Source organism: Palaemon carinicauda, chromosome 16 (assembly GCF_036898095.1).
Source record: "Palaemon carinicauda isolate YSFRI2023 chromosome 16, ASM3689809v2, whole genome shotgun sequence".
In the NCBI taxonomy this organism is placed as follows: domain Eukaryota; kingdom Metazoa; phylum Arthropoda; class Malacostraca; order Decapoda; family Palaemonidae; genus Palaemon; species Palaemon carinicauda.
Window position 1 is genome coordinate 130190235 of NC_090740.1, and position 26836 is coordinate 130217070.

The 26836-nt window shown below is 45.9% G+C and overlaps 1 protein-coding gene across 4 annotated transcripts in view; it reads right to left on the minus strand.

Annotated features, from left to right (window-relative positions):
• The window catches only part of LOC137655878 (solute carrier family 35 member E2A-like), a 72054-nt gene that overhangs the window by 19469 nt on the left and 25749 nt on the right, over positions 1 to 26836 (minus strand). For all 4 annotated transcript variants that reach the window (XR_011046893.1, XM_068390090.1, XM_068390088.1 and 1 more), the window contains exons 5-6: positions 23364 to 23479; positions 17317 to 17503 (exon numbers count right to left, since the gene is read on the minus strand). Coding sequence is in view for 3 of the 4 variants with exons in the window: in XM_068390090.1 (XP_068246191.1) it covers positions 17317 to 17503; positions 23364 to 23479 (303 nt within the window). In the remaining variant the exon portion in view is untranslated. The remainder of the gene's footprint in view (positions 1 to 17316; positions 17504 to 23363; positions 23480 to 26836) is intronic.

The following is a 26836-nucleotide window of genomic DNA, read 5'->3' on the forward strand; positions in this document are numbered from 1 at the left end:
TTCGCTAGGGGAAGCGACACCGTCTCTCGAGGACAGAAGTTGACCAGGTGTTGAAGGGTGTGCACAACTACTCAACAGTCTCTCGGAACAGACCAAACGAGCAGGAGCTTTGGAGGAAGGTCAGGAAGCAGAAGCAGCCGCCCTGGGTTTTTTTCTGCTTCGAAGAAACCTTCGAAGGTGAAGAATCACGCTTAGACTTGTTCTTCCGCCATTGCCCAAACCTTTCCCACTGGGAGGCAGACCACTCCCAACACTCACTACACTTGTTATCACTATCAAACCGTTGACCTCTGCAGAAAGGACAAAGGGTTTGAAGATTGGTGTCCTCAGCAGACATGAAGGTATCGCAGGGCCGGCCCTCAAGTCCAGGGCACGTACACATGGTCGGCAGAAGTCAATACACACACACTGAAAATATTTCATGAGGATGAAGAGCGGCAACGACCGTTCACCATCCGAGCCAAAAGCAAAAGTGAGCTCAATCACAAGTGTGTGAGTGGGAGCGGTAGCGTACTACCCCTTACCCGCCACTAACCAACAGGATGGGTAGTTAACCCTCTCTAAATTTTAATGGCTTGTCCTTTCAGCTTCGCCAAAAGTAATACCACTAATAAATAGCGTAGGTTTGTATTCCAGTTATGGAATAAAGGAAAGAGGAAGGGTGATGCTTATCCATGAAAGAAACAATAGCCATATGAATTAGGGAATAGAGGTTATAAGAGGGAGGATAAGCTAAAGCAAAACAAAATTCAATGGCTTGAAAGATGGCGTAACTGTAACAATTTCGTATTAACTAAGGATTAGAGTTTGCAAAGTAAATATGGGATGATATGGCCTGATGGGTATTATTATTATTATCATGATACCTGAAGAGAGAGTGAACACTGCTCTTAAAAACTCATGGACCAGTGACTGAAATAGAGTTTATAAAAAAAAGTAGAAGTGAGGCCACCCAAGATTCAGAGATAGGGTATAAGTTGGATCATTGACCAAATGAAAAGTGTTTTGGATACAATTAAACCAAGGAGTGAACAAAGTAAAAAGCAACACAAATATGAGAGTAATATAGAACTTGAAACTAGGACAAATAAGCAACCAATAAAGCTTTTAAATGTTGAAAAAAAAATTAAGACGCAATATCTATATGATAATTTCAATTATTTATAGGCATGTCTAGTAATTTGAACAGTGTGATGTATCCAAAGCTAGCCAGAAGCATCATACTGTAGATCCAAAGATTTTAATTGGAGTAGCAAGCACAATAAAATTTTCATGAAGGAATAATCAAAGAATTTGATTATAATGGACAGAAAAATAGAATACTGTACTGTGTCTTAAGACATCATATTTGACTAAGTTATAGGATCTGAAATCTGATACAATAACAAGACCAGAATTAATAAAGATAATAAAAGATTGATTATTCTAGATTACAACATACTAAAGAAGGCTAGGTAAATTAAGTAGAAAATTCTGAATTAAACTACTGAATCTCAAATGGTTTTCTGAAGTCTTGCAGAAATTATTACACATCAGTGTTATAGGAAAGAATACTATAGGCAGGTTTAAAGTCCATTCATGATTGGCAGAAGCAAGGGACATTACCCCAAGCTACCAAGACTGTGCCCTAGAGACTGACCATATACAGTATACAGTACATATGACCAATGCACAAGCCCCCTCTTCACCCAAGCTATGACCAGGAAGCCCAGACAATGGCTGCTGATGACTCAGCATGTAGACCTATAGGTTCTCCCAAAATCCCCCTATCCTTAGTTTACAAGGATGGTGAGGTTGCAAATACTAATGAAACTACTGAGCTTTATGAAAGTCATACTGATCATCTTTAAATATTTTGATTGAGGATTAAGTGGCTAAACTTTTTAGAAAATGACAGAACCAAAACACATTACTAAGGGGAAGGATAATACTGCTAAGTAGATGGTAACCTATATCGGAAAATCCAACCACTAGAAAGATTGATTGATTGATTTGAAGTTCTCTGGCATCCTGACATCCCACCAGAAAGAACTAGCAGAAAATGTATAAGGAGAGGGGATGGAAAATGCAACCATGTTCTGGTGTGGGAACTAAGTTTTAAAGCCAGAAGTGAGGTTGCTTGAAGGAAATCCTTTAACTGGAAGGTTCAGTTGTCTATTCCTACTCCTACTTGGTGATGGAAGGTAAAAAGAGGTGGGTGCGATATGCTTATGAAAGATAGATTGAAAGGTTTGCACAAGAAAAATTCTTGTTCATAGATTTATCAATTTGGCTTATATAGCCTAACTGGAGCTTGTGAGGCCATTTAGCAACCATGTGCTTCTAGGGCAAAACCTTAATAGTTACACACTATGAGGTAAAATGACAAATTCGTATGTAATTTGTATTTTTCCTAACTATACAAACCTTAGCTATTTAATATGGGTAATTACTTTCGGCGTAGCTGAAATGACGAGCCATTAGAATTTTAACGAGGGTTTACTACCCCACCGCTAGTTAGCGGGGGGGGGGGGGGGGGGGGGGGGGGGTGGGGGGGGTGGGGAGGGGTAGTATACTAACCCCCCCCCCCCCTCACACACACCTGTGCTGAGCTCACTTTGGTTAGAGGTAGGACTTTACGGGGGACAGGGCTGGCGGGCAAGTTTGATTAAATAGCTAAGGTTTGTATAGTTAGGAAAAATAATAATTACCTACGAATTTGTCATTTGTTCCATACCTGAAATACAAACCACGCTATTCAATATGGGTGACTCGACCCTTAGGTAGGGTGGTAAGTTCCAGCCATTACTGGCTTTTGGCTTTTTGCCCGGGGACTCAGTATCTGAGTGTGTCGGAACTCAACGATAAGGAGTCCCTGCACCTCGCTAGCACCTTGCTCTGCAAGGGCTGCGGCCTACATAAGCTGTGTGTGGAGGAATGAAGTGTGACTCGTTCTAGGAGGTTGACCTAAAGTTCTTTAGATGGAACTTAAGGCTAGGACTCTCCCAATACCACCTCGTCAGGGTATGGGGACGTGACAGTATTAGCTTAATACTAGGAACACAAGGGAACATGGTTTACCTGCAGTGGTTTGAGGTCAGCTGTGCAGAGAACCAAGAATGCTGCTTTCCCCAAGAGAAGGAAGGATGAAGAAAAGAATTAGGGCCAGACATACCTTTTCATTCATGCAGACTAAAACTGGGTAACAATGCCCTCAACCCTCTGCTACTTGTCCATTAAGGAGCCTGAGGTTTAAACCTGTTGTGCAGCCACCACAGGGCCGATAGAGAACGTATCGAGCCTCCTGTGGGTCACGTCTTGCAGGTAGTGGGCTGTGAAGGTCGTCTGACGCTTCCACACCCCTGCTTGTAGAACCTGCGTCACTGAGTAGTTCTTTTTGAAGGCCAGGAATGTAGCTATGCCCCTGACATCATGTGCTCTAGGGCGACATGACGGAGGAGGGTCGGGATTCCGGGAATGATGGATTACCCTACGAATCCAAGCCGAGATGATATTCTTGGTGACCCTCCTCTTTGTCCTCCCAGTGCTTACAAACAATGCTTGCACTTGAGGATGAATTGCAGCTGTTCTCTTAAGATAGAGCCTCAGACTCCTTACATGGCACAGTAGGAGATGGTTTGGGTCATCTGTTACGGAATGAAGACTCGAAATCCGGAAAGAGTCAAAACGAGGGTCTGGCACTCCCAGATTTTGAGTCTTAGCAACAAACTCAGGGACGAATCTGAACGTTACCTCCCCCCATCCCCTTGAATGGGCGATGTCACACAAGAGACCATGCAGTTCCCCAACTCGTTTGGCCGAAGCCAACGCAAGTAGGAACACCGTCTTCCAAGTCAGGTGGCGATCTGAAGCCTGGTGTAATGGTTCGAAGGGAGGTCTCTTCAGAGCCCTGAGAACCCGAACCACGTTCCAAGGAGGAGGTCTCACTTCCGACTGAGGGCAGGTAAGCTCATAGCTACGTATGAGTAGAGAGAGTTCCAGCGAGGAAGAAATGTCCACTCCTTTCAGCCTAAAAGCCAAGCTTAAGGCTGAGCAATAGCCTTTCACCGCTGAGACCGAAAGGCGCATTTCCTCCCGCAAATAAACGAGGAACTCCGCTATTGCTGGAATAGTGGCATCGAGTGGAGAGATACCCCTCCCACGACACCAACCACAGAAGACTCTCCACTTCGCCTGGTAGACTCCCTCAGAGGACTTTCGCAGGTGCCGAGACATCCTCTCTGCAACCTGTTGCGAAAAGCCTTTCTCCATGAGGAGACGCTGGACAGTCTCCAGGCATGAAGCCTAAGCGAGGCTACGGCCTTGTGGAAGATGTTGCAGTGTGGTTGTCTGAGTAGCTCGTGTCGTAGGGGAAGTTCTCTCGGGAGCTCCTGAGAAGGTCCGGGAACCATTCCGCGTGATGCCATAGCGGAGCTATCAGAGTCATCGAACAGTTGACCGATAGTCTGGTCCTGTTAAGCACCCTTCTCATCAGACAGAACGACGGGAAGGCGTACACGTCGATGTTGTCCCACCGTTGTTGGAAAGCATCTTGCCAGAGTACCTTGGGGTCCAGGACTGGGGAGCAGTACAGGGGCAGTTCGAAATTCAAAGCTGCCGCGAACAGATCCACGGTTGGGGAACCCCACAAAGTCAGGCCTTTGTTGGCTATCTGAGGATCCAAAGACCACTCGGTACTCACTATCTGCGAAGCCCTGCTCAGACTGTCGGCGAGCACATTCCTCTTGCCAGGAATGAAGCGAGCTGATAGTGTTATCGAGTGGACTTCGGTCCACCTCAGAATCTCTACTGCAAAATGGGATAGCTGCTGCGAAAAAGTACCTCCCTGCTTGTTGATATAAGCCACTACCGTGGTGTTGTCGCTCATCACCACCACGGAGTGACCCGCCAGGGTCCGTTGGAACTGTTGAAGAGCCAGAAAGACGGCCTTCTTCTCTAGCAGGTTGATGTGCAGGTACTTTTCTGATTCTGACCAAAGGCCTGAGGTCCTCTGGTTCAGAATGTGCGCCCCCCACCCTTCTTTTGACGCGTCCGAAAACAGTGTCAATTCCGGGGGGAGGACGAGAAGATCTACTCCCTTTCGCAGGTTCTCGTCGACCAGCCACCACCGCAGGTCCGCCTGTTCCGAAGGTCCTATCGGGACCTGTAAGTCCGGGGAATCGGATCCTTGATTCCACCAGGACTTGAGCCGCCACTGCAGGGATCTCATCCTGAGACGGCCATTTGGAACCAGACGAGCCAGGGAGGACAGGTGACCTAAGAGACGCAACCACGATTGGGCGGGAAGCTCTTCTCGCCTGAGGAAGGGTTCCGCCACCCTCCTCAGCCTTGCTATCCTGTCGTCTGATGGAAAGGCTTTGTGGAGATTGGTGTCTAACAACATGCCTAGATAAACCAGTCGTTGGGACGGCTGCAGAGAGGACTTCTAAAGATTTACCACGATCCCCAGATCCTGGCAAAGTCCTAGAAGCCTGTCTCGGTGTCGAAGAAGGGTCGACTCCGAATCTGCTAAGATCAGCCAGTCGTCCAGATAACGAAGGAGACGGATGCCGTTCCTGTGCGCCCAAGATGAAATCAGGGTGAACACTCTGGTGAACACCTGAGGTGCTGTGGAGAGACCGAAGCACAGCACCTTGAACTGGTAGGTCTTGCTGTCTAGGCTGAATCTCAAGTACTTTCTGGAAGACGGATGGATTGGGATCTGGAAGTACGCGTCCTTTAGATCCAGTGTGCACATGAAGTCTTGTGGTCTCACCGCAAGTCTGACCGTGTCCGCTGTCTCCATGCTGAACGGAGTTTGCTTGACAAACTTGTTCAGAGCTGAGAGGTCGATGACAGGTCTCCAGCCTCCAGACGCCTTCTTTACAAGAAAGAGTCGACTGAAGAAGCCTGGGGAGCCGTCAACGACCTCCTGGAGAGCATCCTTCTTGAGGATGGTCTCGACTTCTGCCCGAAGGGCTAGCCCCTTTACCGATCCCATGGAAAGATTGGATTCGCTGTCAGGGGAGGTTGAGATGTCGTGAATGGGACGCGATAGCCTTGGCCGATCACGGAGACCGTCCAAGCATCGGCCCCATGTGCACGCAACTTTGAAGGCATCCCCCCACAGGGGACTGCCACTCCTAGCGTTTGCGGCCGCGGCCACTCCCTCTGGGAGTCTTGCCTCCCCTGGAGGACTTACTGCCCCTCTTGTCCTTGGCTGGAAAGGGCTGGGGCTTAGACACCACTTTCTTAGCTGCCGGCGCCTGCTTTGGTGTCTTGCGAGGCTGCTGCTGCGGTTGCTGCGGAGCTGGAGGCTTGTAGGGCTGAGATGCAAGGGCCCTTTGGAGGAGGGAGTCTTGGCTAGACTTCCTCCACCTCTCAGCTGTACGTTCCATGTCCTGCGGCTCGAACAGATTCCCCTCAAGGAGGGAAGCGTGCCTGAGCCTGCAGACATCCACGGCGGGGACCTTCGGGTGGATCTTCTCGGTCACCGCATCACGACGCTTCAACACCGACTTGGCCCAAAGGTTGGTAACCTGATGTGCCAGGAACTCGATGGAGCGAGTGCCCGAGAGGAGGAAGGTCTCCAGGGCCTTCCTATTGGTCTCCTTAGACAGATCCTCAGAGCATAATAGGATGCCCAGAGAATCTAGCCAGATATCCAGCCACGAAGTGGCCTGCATGGCGCACTTCACGACCTTCTCATGGCTCAAGATCTCCGACGCCGAGAACGTCACCTGCCGGGCAGAGAGCTTCTCAAGGGGAACTCCCCTAGCGAGCTCTTCTACCTAATGATGGAGGGGAAGAGCGAGGCTAGACTCCCCCATGATCTCAAAATACCTCCTCTGCTGGAGACGAGGAGGTGGGAGGAGTTTGTTCCCGGCAGAGGAACGACTGGAGGAAGCGAGAACCATGAGTTGAGCATTGGCCCTGGCTCTGGCACTCTTCAGCCCCTGGGACCAGGGCAAAGCCGCGCTGGCCTTGGGGGGCTTCTGAGTTCCGTACACCTGATCCAGGACCGTGTCCTTGCCTTCACGGGGGGCGATCACGGGGTCCATGAACCCGTTGAGCTGTCTCATCAGGCTCAGAACTTGCCAGAAGGCATGCTCAGACTCTTGCTGGTCTCCTCCCTGTGGACTGGCAGCTAAGTCTCCAGTCCCCGGAATTTCTTCCTGGGGAGATGCGTGGATGTTCTCCCGGGGTGCAGCTGGATCCAGACGAATTCGAGAAGAAGACTTCGGAATCGTCTTGGAGTCTAGGTTCCCTCCTGGGCGGGATACACGACCCCAACAAAGAGGTCTGGAAGGCGCCTTCCACGCGAGACGATTCCCCTCCACGAGGAGACAACTCCCCCCTTGGTGACAAGGGGGAGACTGCTACCTCACTGGATTCTCCTGAGGACGAGGCTTTTCCGTCCTCAGGAGAAGGAGAAAGCGCCTGCGAAGGGGACGGAGCCTTCCTGACGGACCTCTTAGGAACCAGCTTCTCCCTAGGAGAAGTCACCACAAAGTCCACTCCTCTCCTTCTCTTCAGCGGGGGCAAGGCTGCCGTTGGCTTGTGTCCTTGATCGGCAAGTGCCGGCTTCATAGCCTTCACTAACGCCCGTATCAGAGGACCAAACCAAGACTGCCGAGACACGGACACAGAGTCTGAAATTCCCGCTGGAGGGAAGGGGATCGGGCGATCCTTCGGAGTGGACACCACTGGACCTGCCTGTAAGGAAAAAGGGGAAGAAAGTTGCTCTGACCTCTCCGATGGGTCTTCCCTATCCTGAAAAAGAGACCTGCACTTAGGCGGGGGCGATCCTGATTGCGGTCTGGCGACACACGTCCCTGCTGCTGTCGCGAGCTGCGGAACCCGACGCGAAAGGGGGTCGTGCAGACGCTCGTGCGTAGGCGAAACTAAAGAATCGCATGCGAGAGGCTGTTGAAGTGCGAGCGCGCAATCAGGCGAAGACAATCGAGCGCGGGAGTGGTCGCGCGGGCGCGTAGGCGAGTAAGCGCGTGGGCGAGCGAGCGCGAGGGCAAGCTGACGAGTGAGCGCGTCGGCGCGTCGGCGAGGGAACGCGTTGGCGCGTCGGCGAACGAGATCGCTCCGACGACCGCTGTCGATGGTGTCCAGGGGACCTGTAACGCGTGGGAGATCGATGGCGCGTTGGTGAATGCTGGCGCGTAGGCGAACGATGGCGAGCGATGGCGTGTAGAACGCGCAGGCGAGCGACCGCACGTGGGCGAGCTGGTAGAAGGAGACCCATGTCTCTCCAGATCCTCTGGACGCCGACGCGTAGGAGAGCGCTTGCGCGCAGGCGAAAAATCACGCGGGCGGTCAGGAGATCGCCGATGTTCAGGGGATCGCTGACGCACTGGGGGCCGTTGACGTGCAAGAGATCGCTGACGCGCAGGAGATCGCTGACGAGAAGGCGAACGTTGACACGTCTGTGATCGCTGGCGAGCAGGAGGGCGACGCGTGAAATCCTGTGTGGGAGCTGCCGGCGCGTTGCGCAAAGGCGAACATTCACGAACGGGCTCAGGAACAGGAGGACCGTGGGCGCGAGGGCGTACAGTAGCCTTAGAAGTACGCGTAGGAGACCGCGAGCGTTGCTGCGTTGGAACAGGCTGACGAGCAGGATCGCGAGGGCGAGGAGAAGAAGAGTCCTTGTCCAAGACCTGAACTGAAGTTCTAGGTCGCGCGGGCGAACGTGGGCGCACAGGGCGCGTCAGGAACTGAGAGCGCAGGTGCGCTCTGACGGGCAGGAGATCTAGAGCGCTTAGGAGACCGATGGCGCGCTGGGCGCACAACAGGAACAACAGGATGTTCGGTGTCCTCAGGAGAGTGCTGGCGAGCAGTGGGGCGACGATCATCAGGAGAGCGCTGACGAGCAGGAGAGCGCTGGCGATCAGGAGAACGCTGACGAGCAGGAGAGCGCCTGTGCGCTAACACTGCAGAAGGGCGCGCAGGGGAACCCTGACGCGCAAGGGAAGCACCCACACCGTGGGAGGCAACCCTTTGCCCCGAAGGGACCGTTGCCTGTCGGATGACGAGGTCAGACTGCTGTCCATCTGCACCAGGGGCGGAAGGTCTGGAAGGCGTTGGAGAACGAGATCGATCCCCGGCGAGGTCTAAGGAGACAGGAGCTGCAGGCTGCTTACGGCGAGGAGAATCCCCATTGGAGGAAGGAGGCGAAGATTCAAAAAGGCGCCTCTTAGTACCCTTATAGGGAGACGGGAGGCCCTTACGACGTAGCGGACGGTGAGCCTTACGGCGAAGGCGGCCACGAGGAGGGTCGTCAGGATTATCAGTCCTCCGAAGGGGAGTCTCAGTCAAAGCGCTCCCCAGAGAGGGAAGCTTGGCAGCAGAAGAGCCCGTGGGACTCCCTTCCCCCTTCGAAGGATGTACAGAAGGGGGAGGAGAGCCTTCAGCAACGTCATCCTCATCAGGAACCACAGAGGTTTGCCCCGACCCGTCGGAAGCCTCTGTCACCACGACGTCGACGATAGACAGAGGATCTACCTCTGCTATCACCCGCGACTGCTTAACAGCGGCCCCCAACTGGACAAAGTCAAACAGGGCTTCCTTGGAGGGCAGGCCCTTAAGCCCCAAGGAAGCCCAAAGCTGAAAAAGATCATCATGAGACACAGGATCATTATCAAAAATCTCCCCCGGAGGAGGAGGGGGAGCCGCCCCGCTATGGGAGGCGACGCTCTCTCCCCCCACCGAAGGTCGGGAAACAGAACTAGGGCCTGCGCTCCCACTCGGCGGTCTCTCTTTAGGAGCCGGACGAGGGGGAGCTTCGGAGGAGGTTTGGGCGGCGGAAGAAGAGTCCCGAGAGCCTTCCTCCTTCAAGGCAACCCCAGAAGGAGAACGGTCTCTCTCGGACTACTTCTTACGCCGGCGGCCAAACTTCTCCCACTGGGAGGCAGACCACTCCCTACACTCACTACAAGTATTTTCTCTGTCACACCGTCGGCCTCGACACTGCGGGCAAAGGGTGTGAGGATCCGTATCCACCGCAGACATGAAAGTACCGCAAGGGCGACCGGCAATACCAGGGCACTTGCGCATGGTGGACATCCAAGGGCGAGGCCAACTTCAAGCACACACAAGCTGAGGAAAAGCAAAAAAGATTAAGGCTGTCAAACGAGGACGATGGACAGACACGTCTGTTCATCGCCGGAGCCAAAAGTGAAGTGAAGCAAATCACTGGTGAGTGGGGGGGGGAGGGGTAGCAAGCTACCCCTTCCCCTACCCCCGCTAACTAGCGCGGGGGTAGTTAACCCTCGTTAAAAACTATTGGCTTCTCATTTCAGCTACGCCGAAAGTAAACCCAATGTAAATAGCGTGGTTTGTATTTCGGTTACGGAACAATTATAGTTCAGAGAATTTTCTGCAATTCTTTAAGTGTTTTTCGAGAAATTACAAAACAAAATTATGCAAGTTACTCTATGTTAAAAAAAATTTAATTTTCATTCAAATTTATAAAAAATTTCCAATAGAAAAATACCTAACATACAGTACTATATACACTATTAACCATTTTTTTAAATTATACTGCACAACCTGATGTTTTCATTGTCTAGTCATTCGTCTTAGAAAAATAATTTATTCCTGAAAATTTGGAGGCCCTTTGCATCAATGAGCATAGGAGATGATGATATTCATTAAAATTTATTATTGTAAGCCACTTTGAAAACACAACTGCACTATATTTCTAGAATAACAGGGCAAGACTGAAAACTTTAGAAGGAGGTGCGAGCTGGAGCAAGATCATAGTGAAGAAGTTGGAGGCCATGTGGCAGGGAAAATAAAGAGAACGGATTAATTATATGGGGAAAAGAATGGATTATTATAAGGAGAAAACAATGGATTAAGTATAAGGGGAAAACCCATGCAATGGGAACACTACAATAGACTTTCGGTTTTAACTACAGTGTACTATGTAGGGCATACTGAAAGTAATACCAAGGAATTACTAGAAAAATTATGTAAAAATAAAATCTTTAACACTTAAAAATAGTCAAGCTATGTTAATTTTGAGTACCTTCCAAACAAATATGTTTATGTAAGTAATGTAACAACTACACTTCACTATGCAGCAATTTTCCTCCTATCACTTGCATCTAGTTTTTCTTAGACTTAGGGTTTTCAACATAAATCCTTGCCTAACTGGAAAGTACTGTACCATCATTTCATGGAATATTTTTAGCACATTTTTCTTATAATCACAAAAGTTTTAATCTCCAAACAGGTAAAATGTTATTTTCATTAGTAAAATAAATTTTTGAATATACTTACCCGATAATCATGTAGCTGTCAACTCTGTTGCCGACAGAAATCTACGGTAGGGATACGCCAGCGATCGCTATACAGGTGGGGGTGAACACCACAGCGCCATCTGTGGTCAGGTACTCTAGTACTTCTTGTCAACACCACCTCAATTTTTTCCTCGGTCCACTGGTTCTCTATGGGGAGGAAGGGTGGGTCAATTAAATCATGATTATCGGGTAAGTATATTCAAAAATTTATTTTACTAATGAAAATAACATTTTTCAATATTAATCTTACCCGATAATCATGTAGCTGATTCACAACCAGGGTGGTGGGTGGAGACCAGCATACATGTTAACACAGAAGCTAAGTATCCCGTATTTTATTTTATTAGTTATTCAAAAATAACATAAAATAAATAAGTACCTGGTAAGGAAGACGACTTGAACCATTACTCTGCCTTTATTAAGTACGTCTTTCTTACTGAGCGTAGCGGTCCTCTTAGGATGCTGAACGACTCTTAGGTGCTGAAGTATAAAGGGCTGCAACCCATACTAAAGGACCTCATCACAACCTTTAACCTCGGCGCTTCTCAAGAAAGAATTGACCACCCGCCAAATCAACAAGGATGTGGAAGGCTTCTTAGCCAACCGTACAACCCATAAAAAGTATTCAAGAGAAAGGTTAAAAAGGTTATGGGATTATGGGAATGTAGTGGCTGAGCCCCCGCCTACTACTGCATTCGTTGCTACGAATGGTCCCAGGGTGTAGCAGTTCTCGTAAAGAGACTGGACATCTTTGAGATAGAATGATGCGAACACTGACTTGCTTCTCCAATAGGTTGCATCCATAACACTCTGTAGAGAACGGTTCTGTTTGAGGGCCACTGAAGTAGCCACAGCTCTCACTTCATGTGTCCTTACCTTCAGCAAAGCAAGGTCTTCTTCCTTCAGATGAGAATGTGCTTCCCTAATCAGGAGCCTGAATAGGTAAGAAACTGAGTTCTTAGACCTTGGAAGAGAAGGCTTCTTGATAGCCCACCATAAGGCTTCTGATTGTCCTCGTAAAGGTTATGACCTTTTTAGATAGTACCTAAGAGCTCTAACTGGGCAAAGTACTCTCTCCAGTTCGTCCCCCACCAAGTTGGACAGGCTTGGGATCTCGAACGACTTAGGCCAAGGACGTGAAGGAAGCTCGTTTTAGCAAAAAACCGAGCTGCAAGGAACATGTAGCCGTTTCAGATGTGAAAACTATGTTCCTGCTGAAGGCGTGGATCTCACTTACTCTTTTAGCTGTTGTCAAGCACACGAGGAAAAGAGTTTTTAATGTGAGGTCCTTAAAAGAGGCTGATTGGAGAGGTTCAAATCTTGATGACATAAGGAACCTTAGGACCACGTCTAGATTCCAGCCTGGAGTGGACAACCGACGTTCCTTTGAGGTCTTAAAAGACCTAAGGAGGTCCTGTAGATCTTTGTTGGTGGAAAGATCCAAGCCTCTGTGGCGGAAGACCGCTGCCAACATACTTCTGTAACCCTTAATCGTAGGAGCTGAAAGGGATCTTACGTTCCTTAGATGTAACAGGAAGTCAGCAATCTGGGTTACAGTGGTACTGGATGAGGAAACTGCATTGGCTTTGTACCAGCTTCGGAAGACTTCCCCTTTAGACTGATAGACTCTGAGAGTGGATGTCCTCCTTGCTCTGGCAATCGCTCTGGCTGCCTCCTTCGAAAAGCCCCTAGCTCTTGAGAGTCTTTCGAAAGTCTGAAGGCAGTCAGACGAAGAGCGTGGAGGTTTGGATGTACCTTCTTTACGTGAGGTAGACGTAGAAGGTCCACTCCTAGAGGAAGAGTCCTGGGAATGTCGACCAGCCATTGCAGTACCTCTATGAACCATTCTCTCGCGGGCCAGAGCGGAGCCAACCAACGTCAGCCGTGTCCCTTTGCGAGAGGCGAACTTCTGAAGTACCCTGTTGACAATCTTGAACGGCGGGAATGCATACAGGTCGAGATGGGACCAATCCAGCAGAAAAGCATCCACGTGAACTGCTGCTGGGTCTGGAATCGGAGAACAATACAACGGGAGCCTCTAGGTTATCGAGGTAGCGAACAGATCTATGGTTGGCTGACCCCACAGGGCCCAAAGTCTGCTGCAAACATTCTTGTGAAGGGTCCACTCTGTGGGGATGACCTGACCCTTCCGGCTAAGGCGATCTGCCATGACATTCATATCGCCCTGAATGAACCTCGTTACCAGCGTGAGCTTTCGATCTTTTAACCAGATGAGGAGGTCCCTTGCGATCTAGAACAACTTCCACGAATGAGTCCCTCCCTGCTTGGAGATGTAAGCCAAGGCTGTGGTGTTGTCAGAGTCCACCTCCACCACCTTGTTAAGCTGGAGGGACTTGAAGTTTATCAAGGTCAGATGAACCGCCAACAGCTCCTTGCAATAGATGTGAAGTGTCCTTAGCTCCTGATTCCATGTTCCCGAGCATTCCTGTCCGTCCAAAGTCGCACCCCAGCCCGTGTCTGATGCGTCAGAGAAGAGACGGCGGTCGGGTTTCTGAACAGCCAAAGGTAGACTTCCTTGAGAAGAAAGCTGTTCTTTCACCACGTGAGAGTAGACCTCCTCTCTTCGGAAACAGGAACTGAGATCGTCTCTAGCGTCATGTCCTTTATCCAGTGAGCCGCTAGATGATACTGAAAGGGGGGAGGTGGGGTCTCCCTAACTCGATGAACAGTGCCAGCGATGAAAGTGTCCCTGTTAGACTCATCCACTACCTGACTGAGCATCGGTTCCTTCTCAGCATGCTCTGGATGCAATCTAGGGCTTAGTATATCTTTGGGGCCGACGGAAAAGCCCGAAAAGCTCGACTCTGAAGATCCATACCCAGGTAGACAATGGTCTGGGATGGGACGAGCTGGGACTCCTCAAAATTGACCAGGAGGCCCAGTTCCTTGGTCAGATCCATAGTCCATCTGAGAATCTCCAGACAGCGACGACTTGTGGGAGCTCTTAAAAGCTAGTCGTCTGACGGAGCCGGACACAAGATCATGGTACTGCTGCACAGTCTGTGAACTGTCAACCATGGGGAAGCGAGGAAGTACAGTGACAACCCGAAGCTGTCTAGACTGTCTGGGTCGTACAGACAACTCCTTATCGGGTTGCTGAGGTTGCCGCACTGCGTCACAACAAGACACTTCTGCTGGTTGTTGAACGTCTTCCCAGTGACACACTGACTCCGTAAACAAAAAATCCTCTAACAAGGACTAAGCTTGGACTGCATGTCTTGCAACACAGCTCAAGGTCTATGGGAGCAGGTGTGGTAACAGACGGGGTTAGCGACTGAAGTGGAACCATTACCCTCCCTGGAAGCATGCTATGCTTAAATAAAAGTCCATAGGAGGCTAAGCAGCTAAAGGCTCCTCTCCAAATGACAGAGTCCTCAAAGGAAAATCAGAAGGAGGGAGAATAGCACTTTCTCATCTACAGGAACCATATCCGAGAAAAGCTAAGTTCTCTCAGTGAGGGTTTCACTGGTGCAAAAGCAGCAGACTAGAAGGCAACGTTATGAAACTGCTTGACAGTCTAGTGAGTTGGCAACAACCAAAGATGTGTGACTGAGAAGCATGCGGTAAGGTATGCAGAGCATGCTGTATGTAGAGCATGCTGTAAGGTAAGCAGAGCATGTTGCATGGCGTGCGGCTTATGCTGCATGGGATGAGGCTCATGCTGCATGGGATGAGGCTCATGCTGCATGGTATGAAACTCATGCTGCATGGGATGAGGCTCAAGCTGCAAGGGATGAGGCTTATGCCGCATGCGTTGAGGACGCCGCCGCATGCGTTGAGGAGGATGCCGCATAGTATGAGGCTCCTGCCTCATGGGTTGAGGCGGTTGCCGCATAGCATGAGGCTTTTGCCTCATGGTTTGAGGAGGATGCCGCATAGCATGAGGCTCCTCATAAGCATGAGGCTGCCTGATGGGTAGAGGAGGATTTTTTAAAGAAATCTGAACCTGACACTAATCTAGCTGTCCGAGGATTTACCTGGTGAGACATCAGTCTCTTTACCAGCGAGTTTTACCAGATTTCCCCGGGCCACCACGTGACACAATTGGTAGTAAATCATTCAAATTACCCCTAATGAGTCAATATGGATAAATATCAACACAACATCGTGTTCAAATAGAAATAAATTTCTACCTCATACTTGGGATCGAACGCTAGCCCCTTCTAATGAAAGGCCAGGTCGAAACCAACCATGCCACGAGAGCCCATTCAAGAGTTGAGGTTCTTGCCTCAAGAGTGGAGGTGGCTGCCGCAAGAGTTGAGGTTGCTGCCTCAAGGATGGTGGAGGTGGCTGCCGCAAGAGTTGAGGTTGCTGCCTCAAGGATGGTGGAGGTTGCCGCAACGCAAGAGGTTGCTGCATAGCGCTGGTATCTGGCAACTCCCAGTGCGGCAGCTCACGCGTGGAGGTAGGTTGAGGAACCTCAACCTCATACGTCTGGCAGGGTGGACTGCGCAGAGGTGGAGTTGAGGTTGCTGCCTCGAGGATGGTGGAGGTTGTCGCACCGCAAGAGGTAGCTGCCTCGAGGATGGTTGTAATGCAAGATACTCCTGCCTCAAGGGTAGAGGAGGTTGTAAGGCATAAGGCTCCTGCCCCCATTGTTGAGGAGGTTGCTGCGTGGTAAGAGGCTCCTGCCTCAAGGAAAGTGGAGGTTGCTGCACAGCGCTGGTATCTGGCAACTCCCAACGCGGCAGCTCACGCATGGAGGTAGCTTGAGGAACCTCAACCTCATACGTCTGGCAGATTGTACTGCGCAGAGGAGGAGAAGCACTCGCAGGAGGAGGTGTATTAAACTTCTCTGCCTGAAACTCCCGCATCAACACCGCAAGCTGCGACTGCATTGTCAGCAGCATAGACCACTAGAGTTAGAGAAAGACAACAACAAACGGAGCTACTGTCCGTTGAAACTGAGGGTCTAAAACAGCTGGTGCGGCAACAGACGGAGTTACTGTCTGTTGCGATACCACCGTGCCTCTCTGGGAGGTGCGTGATAGACTCTCTCTCTATCGTAATGATAGAGCGCAAGTTGAACGTTCTGAACGTCAACAACTGCAGAGACAAAACAAAACGTTAGTTCAACTTTGAAAACAGTACAAGACTATCAAAGAAATTCTTTCAAAAACATTAAAATGGCATAATATGTTAACAGGTAAAAATGAAATGACGGGCTCAAAGTTAATTAACTTCGGTTCCAAGAAAAGACCGCCTACTATTAGGAAAGGTCGAATATAAACAAATATAAAAATTAATTTTAATAAGTTTATAATAAAAGGAAGTTAATCAAAGAGGCCTATAAAAGGCGGAGAGATATAAAATAAATCTATAACTTTGTTAAGCAAAATTAAGAGAGACTATACTCTCTTCAACACCAACACTTCCGTCTAAGGGAAGGGTCGGCCATTTAAAAGTGAAAGAGAGTTCATACTCTCTTCGTACCAAAATTAAATCAAAAATTAAATCAAATTAATTCCAAAAACTTGCTAAGCTAATGATATAGCTTCCTGAATAGCGAAGGCTAAACTCTAGAGCAAATACATCACCAAATCGTGAGCAATAGCTCCAGAATCAACAGCGTATCCATGTAGGTCTAGCCGGAGGCACGACAGAGGAAAAATTGAGGTGGTGTTGACAAGAAGTACTAGAGTACCTGACCACAGATAGCGCTGTGGTGTTCACCCCCACCTGTATAGCGATCGCTGGCGTATCCCTACCGTAGATTTCTGTCGGCAACAGAGTTGACAGCTACATGATTATCGGGTAAGATTAATATTGAAAAAAATACAATAAGTATTTATTATATAAAATCAACACCTAAATATTTAATTACTTAGTTGAAACTAGATTGAGAATGTTTACTACCAACATACAGTACTAAATATACCTAGCAACGTATGTGAGAGAACTACTGAAATATAAAAACTTAGAACTTCCAGGTAGGAACTATTCCATCAGAATATCATATTTACTAATTTGAATTCTGTATTAAGATAATTAAAAAACTCACTTGTATCTGTATGTACTATCAGAGAGTAGTGATTTGGACACCACACTCTGCACACATTCACAAAGGTTAGTTGTCAAGGCACACAAGAACCCAATCAAACTGAAGGAGAGTTCATTGCTGGAACACAGGGCTAAGCCAAGCATGACTGGGATCAGAGACAAGAACACAAAAGCTCCAGTTCGCTCACCTGAAAAAAAAAAATTGGAGAGATATTTTTGTAGTCTACGTTCACATGAGCTTTGATATCCACGAAAAAGTAGGAGCAAATAATGAACTAATATTTGTATACCCAAAGACAGAAAACAAAATATCAAAAGAACATGCAGTGTATGGTTTCAATTTTTCCAGTAAAATTTTTACTGAAAATATTTTGGATCTACAAAATATCTTTTAAAGGTTTGACTGGTTAACATTAAGCCTAAATAATCCTGGGAAAAAAAACTCCAATGCACTCACCTGCCATGCGTAGTTACATGTATTTCATAATTTTTTTATAGCACAAATAAAATAAAAATAAGTACCCTGTAACTAATTTAAATATTTGTTTTATACAAATGAATATGGCACCGACAATCTGAAATAATTGAAGTCTGTCAAATAAAAAAAATTAATACTTCAAGGGTGTTTATACAGAAGAATAAATATTCATATTAAGATTTTTAATCTCCCACATCCAATGTAATGTATAATTCTTGAAAAAATTAATTCTTTTAATGGAAACTCATTATTTCTAACATTACCATTTCACACAGTTGTGCAATCACAGACACTTTAATTGTTGAAAGAGAGATTTCCTGCTCGCACTAACTTAGTGGATGCATATATTGTTACTTTATATCTCCAGTAGCAAGGCATTTTACCTTTTGGTGTGTCTGAATATTTGCTTCAGAACAATGATGTCAGGAGATGAGTACTTAAGTTGAAAGTATATTATTGGAGTCATATTGAAAAAATAAATATTAAGTAGGTGCTACAGTTACAATGGAAGTCCATTTCAATAAAGTGTTGTAATTTGAGTTTTGAAAAGTGTTGGAACACACCAAAGGCACTCAACTGTGCTAATGCAGTACAGTATTTCTTTCATCGCAAAGCTTTTACTTTTGGCAAAATCTTAAAAGTCAACTTAGCTGACATGGAGCTGAACTACTGACACTCAAAAGGAAGATGAGGATTTTGAAGAAGCTCATGGGAGGGAATTTGTGACGCAGGATCCTGCTAAATGCAGCTCTGGCAACTCTTAGTCATAATCATACCTGTAAATTTCCAATGATGAAAGTATTACAAATTGCTCTTACCATATTAATAGAGGCTCACTAAGCTCTCAAACCAAAGTTAATGAAGCATTTAGTATAAGAAACTAGGAGACATGGCAGTGCACCACTGCACTAATCATAGACAGACCTAAAAGTGACTTGGTAATCAAGAGTTACCTGATGATTCTCCCTTTATGGGACCAGCTACACATATTCTTTGAAATATCAGTATAACTGTTGTGGCGGTTCATTTGAAAAATACTTGATTTAACACAAATCTATTACTTATACCATAGCCTATTTGTAAATCTTCTTGAATCCCACACATTTTAATCTTTGGAAAAAGACAGGAAAAAAGAATCTGGTTCTTTTTTTAGATGAGTGTGTTGATATCGTCGTCGTCGGCGCCCACTCGTGTCCGAGTATTGGGTTCTGTCGTTAGCCATCAGCCTCCTATCAGAAGAAGGGTGGAGGAAACGACAGAATGCCAGTAGCTGGGTATATTGTTTTGGGTGGTTGTGGCTTTGCAAGGGCCACGCACACACACTTGGCCCACATCGTTTTCACCGCGGCTCAAGACATATGAGACAGGCGGCTTCTCCGATGTTGGTTGCATCCGGCTGCTGGGTTCTTGTTATGTCAAGGCCCACCTTGTTGCCTGCCCGATAGGCATTGCCCTCTTCCGCCGGCGCTGGGAAGCTCCGCCGTTGGGGTCTTGTTTGGTTTGGTTTGGTTTGATTTTGGAGTTTTCCTTCTCCTAGCCTTTGCCTAGTGTGTTGATATATACAGTAGCTATCTCCAGTATATAGTTATTACCTGTCTTCCTTCTTGTGTGTCTACACACTACTTAGCAATGCACAATCATCCTATGCTAGGATTGTTCGTGATAATAATTTTATCAGTCATTAATTTCCAAATAACTTTTTCAGCATACTGTTGAATACTACCGTAATTAATGTAATTGTATGGAAGATTTTATCAGAAAAGTGTATTAGAAGGACCCCTTTTCACCGGGCGCCACAGGTCTCTCACCAGAAATAGATTTTTCCTTCGTCAAAATCCCTTATTCCAACATTATGTTGTCATTAAGTTTTATTGCTGGCTAAGGTTTTCATTGTTGGATCATGGGTATTTTAAGGATCCTCTCTGTAACTACCCTTTATAGTTTAATTGCCCTTACACGAATACAAACTTTTTATACTTTAACGTTTTTAGTGAAGCTGGAGGTTGCTGTTAAAGCTTTTATGAAGTGTCTGTGTTCTTGAAGCAAAGGAAGTAAGATTTATGTCTTCCTACAGTACTATGATGCCTTGACTTCTTTTTCAATCTTCCTAACTTAGATATTTTTTTCATTTTAACTCCACTTGTTACGTGATTGCCATTTATTTGGCACTCCTCTTTTGTGTCAGCATAGGTAGAGATCAACTGTCACTACCCTTAGTCTTTATGCCCCTATTTTTAGTGTCGGCACTTTCTAACCTTCCAGATGCAACTAACGCAGAATGACTTTCTCAGTCCCAATGCTTGGGCTTTAGGACTAACACCCCATACATCATCATCTAGAATGCATCATCATTTAGAATGCAACCAGCTTATGCACTGTAGCCATATGCACACCTCCAGCTATGTCCCAGCCTCTAGTTGTCTTTTCATCTGCTGCCACACTTATGTTTCTAGCAATGCACCTGCTTCTGGATATATGTCAAACAAAATGCATGCTTCCAGCTGACCATTTGCTTGTATAATGTTTGAAGAGGATAAATCTAACTCAATATGCTTCAATATTAGCTATTCAGCACTGGCCTGTACCCTTTCATAGCATAAATAATGTTTATCATAAAAAGGAAATACACCTACAACATATCCTGCGGTACAAGTTACTGGTATTAGTTCTTTTGGAAGCTAAAACAATGTATGGGGCCGAAAAAACCATCCTCTCTGAAGGTAAGTTGGATAGTTTCCATGCGCTTGGCAGAAGCACCCGGGATTTTTGGTGTGTCCATTGCATCAGAGGTTATTTGAAACTTACCTTGAAAGGCAACTTCCTTGACACTTCTGATAGAAAAAGTCACTAATCTGGGAACCAATCCTTCTGAGGCCAAAACGGGGTCATTAAGATTATCCTCCCCTTCAGTAATCTCCAAATCTTATTTATTCCACATTGAATCATTAACAAAGAGGAAATGTATAAAAATCCAATCTAGACCTAACCAATCCTTTAGCATGGCATCCACTCACAGAGCCAAAGGATCTGCAACCAGAGAGAAGCACACCTCCATCTTCCATGACATAAAAATGGGTGAAGAGACCACTCGTTTGGATTGACTTGACATTTCCTGATCAGTTGGTTGGCCAGAACATTCAATCTCCCTTGGAATGATCAGGGTAGAAGCTGAATCCAACTAATTTGTGTACACAACAATAAATCCTCTACTATATTGAAGAGTCTCTGCCCCGGTACCTCCATGCTTTTTTTTTTATTTCTTATGTATGCCAGTGCCACTGTGTTGTCCATGAATACTCAATGAACTTTCCCAATACTAGACTTTCCTGAGATTGAGTAGCCTTGAAAACTGCCAAAAGCTCATGGCAATTCTTGTTGATTCTAGTCTTGTGTACATTCACTGACTTTGACCTAAAAATACTTGAAAAAGCTGGACTATACTGTATTTAGTTTGAGGTAAATATACTAACTAGGCAGATATCAAAGAGTAGGCAAGATCAGTTTTAACTTTTCTCGGGATTCAAGACTGCAATAATTTCAGTAAAAAAATAGATGGCAATCTGCGCAATGAGTTCTTAATATCCCTTAAGTTATTTTCCCAATCATCTTGATTCTGAGAAATCTTTTGAATGTGCTACATCATCCATATTATACCTTTGTGAATAATGAAAATCACTGGAGTTATTTTGACTTATTATAAAGGATCGGTGTTAAAAATTTTGGAGCCAAAATTTGCATTAACCCCTTCACCCCTCCACATTCACATATCTATTCTTCATAGAAGAGATGATTGGCAAGCTGACCCTTCTACTTATGGTCTTATGAATGCTAACACAGCACTAGCACCTATATCAACATTATAGTTAAACAAATCAGGCAAATCTTTATTATGGGATGAATCGAGACGTAATCTTTTTCTATAAGTACCCGAAAATGTTTTCAGAACATAGCAGACAAATGCATCTGACAAGAGAGATGTTACACATTAGGCAAAACCATTAATCACAGCTCATAAAGCCTGATCACAAGGCATCAGAGTTCCTAACCAGTTCTTCTCTCTGGGATTCTTATTACATGTGGTAAGAATCTGAATTCTGTTGAGTCAAAACCTCTGAAAAAGAATATGTGACCATATAAACATCACTTTGTCTAGAAGACAACAAGTAAAATAAAAATAAATCGGCTTAAGATGAAGAATCTGATCCAAATAGCGCTGAGATATACCAGCAACCATTGACCTATCTTGATCTGAAATTTCCTGATTTACTTCCTTTCACTTTTATTTTGAATCTCTATTACAAACTCATTCAGATATTAACTTGACATATTCTGCCATATGTTTTCTGGAGCAATGGGCAAATTCCTAACCCCTATGGGTTAAATCATATTGCTGACCTTCAAATATGAAACAAATGGAACTTGTATCTTCAAACATACGCCTATTTCAACAGAACACTTGGTACATAAATGTATCTTAAAGCCAGAAGAGGGACATACTTTGCTAGTCATCCTCTAAAATCTACTAAAAAATTACCAGTACCCTATCACAAAAAAAGGATGAGCTGGCGAGTAATCAGTTGAAGTAATGATTATCATACGAAGCTTTTGGTATCCACACTACAATATCATTGGTTTGTATTCACCTCAATAGATGGTACTTCAGGATAGCTAGACACCATGAGGGAGGGGAATATAGACGACAGAGTTTTTTATTATTAAGAGATCAAGAAGCAGTAGCATATTGTTTGTCTGACAACTTTAAGTTAAGATTCATTGAAATATAAAATTCAAAAAAGAGAAATCCAAAATACTTTGAAAAAACACCAAGGTGCTATAGATATGGAATGACTGATCCAATGTATATGCTTGCTAAATATTGCGAGTATTTGAATTAGCCTTTCGTTCATTTGTTCCTTTAACAGTCAATAGACGAAAGGCAATTCAGTACAGTATTATTGGTAATTTGTTCCTTGAACAGTCAATAGACAAAAGACAATTCAGTATTATTGGTAATGTAATCTCCATGGCATAGTGTAGGTTTCAATCCCTAAAGGGGTTTGTGAAACTATGAATAAAATACTTGTGCAAAAATATGTAACTTGATGACTAAGCCCAGTGATTAAAAATACCCAAGCACCATAAATGACTGCATGCAGATAGATTCTAACTGTACTTGACAATTTACCAATGGAATGAAGAGATTTTTACCTACGGAATAGAGAGATACAGTACAAACTTAAATCACTTCAAGTCATTGAATACTACAGGATAAAAATAATGATAATGTATTTACCTCAGATGGTGACTGACCTCTGTCCTATAAAAAAAAATGAGGACTGCAGATGAAAAACACAAGCAAGGACAGACCTCAAATGCCCAAATCAAAAGTCAAACTTATCAATTTGTGTTCAAAATCTCCACACAGTTTAAAGGAAAAGCATAGCAAAAAAAAAAAAAAAAACTAGCTAGTGTTATGTAGCTGAGATAAAACTTTGCAAAAAACACACACAAATAAGGTAAAAACAAAGCTAATTACTGCAGACTAACTATTTGCAATGAATAGTACTTACCCATAACAAGCCAAGCTATCAATACTGTAAACAAAGGTGCAGAACTTTTCACAGTCTCAGCAAAGCTAACAGCCACGAAATAAAGAGCAATAAGGCCAAACATAATCGTCCCAAGTCTGAAAAAGAAAGAAATTCATTCATTCATTCAATATTAAGGCCTAACTAACTGATCCATCATACACCTTGATAAGAAAACACAGAAAGCTTTTATCTTTGAATGAAATATTGAAGCTCTAAAAATGTTTATGACTATTTAGACTTTTTAGAGGTTGTTATATTTACTTTTTCATGGAAACAAAAATATGGAATGCCAATGAGATCTACTCAATTGAAAAAGCCAACCTGAAAGGGAAAGAAACATCCTTCACACCTAGTATGATGGGACGAGGAAAAAGAATGAAGTGTAAATATGATAAATTTGGAATAATTTGTAGTTTTCTTAATTATACAAACCTGAAGCTCTTTACATAGGAGTATTATGTCAGCGACAGCTGAAACCAGCCATTAAAGCTTCTATGAGGTGTAACTACCCTCTACTAGATAGCGAAGGGGGTAACGGGGGTACACCACCACCCCACTCACACAAGCTCTAGTAAACAATCATCACTTTGCAATTGCAGCAGTGCTTCTGGCGGAAGGTGATTACAGGATCAGTATGTGTAGAGAGCTTCAGGTTTGTATAGATAGAAAAAACACAAATTCCAAATTTGTCATTTGTTCCGGCACGCTCTTTACATAGGAGACTCGCCCCATGGTGGGTGGAAATCCTATAACTAGCTAGAGACTGTCCTTGGGTGACCTTAACACCTTGTGTTCCTTTTAAAAAGACAGCCTGGCCAATTGGTGCTAGCATAGAATTTAGCAATGTTACTTGACCAGGTAAGCATGAAATTGGAGCTCAGCTCCACACTTAGCTTAGACGCTGCCTGACTCAACCTCACTTGGAGAATGGGGACGTAACAAATATATCAATGTATATTAGGATGCACAAAAGGCGCTACCCATCTTTAGTCAGAAGAGGTCAGCTTGCAGAGTTTCTTGGATGCTGAATCCCAAGAAAGAGGAGGATGTAATATGAAGTGGCCAGTCACTCATACATTTATCCTAGACTTACTCCCGGGGAAAATCTGCCATACACCAACTGATACTTGTCCTACAAGGGAGCTGAGGTATTAGTGACCAGGTTTTGTGCAGCCACCACAGAACCTAGGGTAAATATATCCAGGTTCCTGTGGGTTATGTTTTGCAGGTAGTGGATGGTGGCTGCTGTTTGCTGTTTTCACACGCCTGTATCAGAGAAATTCTTTTGAATACCAGGAATGTGCTGACACTCCTGGCTTCAGGAACATGGGATGACAACTGGAAGATGAGGAACTCTCTGAGATCTCAAGCCCCTGCTAGTTCTCGGATGCAGAGTATCCCAAGGGGGACATTGCTTGCCATTGCTCTCCCCTTTTCATCTGGGGATTAATTGGGAAAATGCCCAATTTATCCCATTCTAGGTCAAAATCGGTCTTGGAGATTTGACCTCTGAGGAGAAAGGCGGCGAGGTGTTGGCAATATGGGAGCCTGTTTGGCGGCAGAACTCCTACGCCTAGGGTCACTAGTAGTCCCTGGGGACTCTGATGTTTAGAGTGGTATACGAGGAATAATTTGTACTGCTGGTGGAAGTGGGGATGGTTCGGAGACTGCCTGCTTAACTGCTTGCACCAACTCTGAAAACCATAAGGTGTCCTTTGCGAATGAAGGAACACCTACTGAGGTACTTTAAGTGTGTGCATACTGGTTACCTGCTCTGGGTGAACTCCGAGTAGGGCTAACTTGAACAGGTGAGTGTTCATTAGTGAGACCTGGCCTATGCAAAGGAGTGTGTGCATGAACTACTGAAGTAGGATACACAGGTGTGACAGCAAAGCGGCATGAGCTACTGTGGTTATGCGAGCAGGTAATCACTGGCGAGCAACTGAAGTAGCTTTTATCTGTGTAAGTGCACGTGTTATTATAGTAGAGTCAGGTCATGAGTGCATACACGCTGCCAAAGCAGTGCGAGATATGAATTTGCTAATTGGAGCCAAAGTCGCAAGTAAGACTACGTCAGCGAGAGGAGCTTGCCCGTCCACCTCGCTAGGTGGTTGGGTGTGCAACACTGCACAATACTCTCACTAACCTAGGGATTACTTGCCTGCATGCCTGAGCAACGTGCAATCCATCAGGAACACTCGACGGCACACCCGTAGGAGATTGATGATTTGCCGAATGCGCTCCTGCAGGAGGAGAAACATGCTCGCCTGGTAACGAGTACAGTATGCCAAGGGATTTTTCTTGTTCACTTGCGAGCAGAGGAAAAAGCAAGCTCTTCCGCATTAGGAGGAGAAGACCTAGGTGCAAGACCCCGTCACCCCAAGACCAAGGTCTTCATAAAATCCCAAGCATCCTGTTGTGTCCTACTTACATGAAGGTGAGGGGCGTACAATCTCCTAAGCGACTCATCGTCTCGTTTCAAAGAACAACAGTCCGAAGAGCTGAAATGAGGCCTGAAAGAATCCAGTTTTCGATACCTCATCCCCGAGGAAGAGACCACTCAGGTGAGGAGCCCTTCACTAGTGAACGAGAGAGGTGCTCAACACTGGGTGGTGAAGCTAAGGGCTACATGGGCTGGAGGACATCAGAGCACTCGGCGAACTCAGTCTGAGAGTTCGCAGCGCGATCAGCAAGCTTATAAGACTGACGGTGGTCAGCTTCTGGGTTTTTATCATAAGCTTCGCCACCTGGTCTCTCCGAAGATGCCAGGCTGCCACAATTTTCCTTCATATGCCAGGCTCCCACTGCTCTCCTTCATATGCCAGAGCTGCATGAACAATGGGTGCAATAACAGAAGAAGGAAGTGCTACAGCTGGGGACACAAAAAGCTCTGGAGAGTCACCCGCCCGAGGCTCGTAGGAGAAGACCGAGGTCAACACTTAAAGAGGCAGATGTGCACTCCCATTGTGCCCCCATTAAAAGCACCTCAGGCAGAGTACCCAAGATTCCAAAGACGACCAGAGCTGATGCATAGTGTCGGCGAACATAGATTCCCATCCAGCCGAGGGCACTGCCACGTTGCTAGGGGAAGCAGCAGGGCACTCAGCAAGGGAAGGTTGTCCAGGGATAAATTGGCCACCATTCTTACTCAATCGTCCTCTAGAGGAGATCAAACGAGCAGAGTCAACAGGGAGGGAACGAGACACCAGAGTAAGAACTCGGGACTTCTGACTTTGAGAAAGACCCCGAAGGCAGTTTTTTTTTTTTTTTTTTTCTGGAGTCCCCTGCAAACAGAGATAACATCTGCACATAAAGCAAAGAGCATGGGGATCTATCTCCACAGCTGACATAAAATTACAGCAAGATTGGCCCTCTATGCCAGGATAAATCTGCATAACAACAATCCCAAACAAGCACACCTGAGAAGAAAAAGAAATGTTAAAAGTAACAAC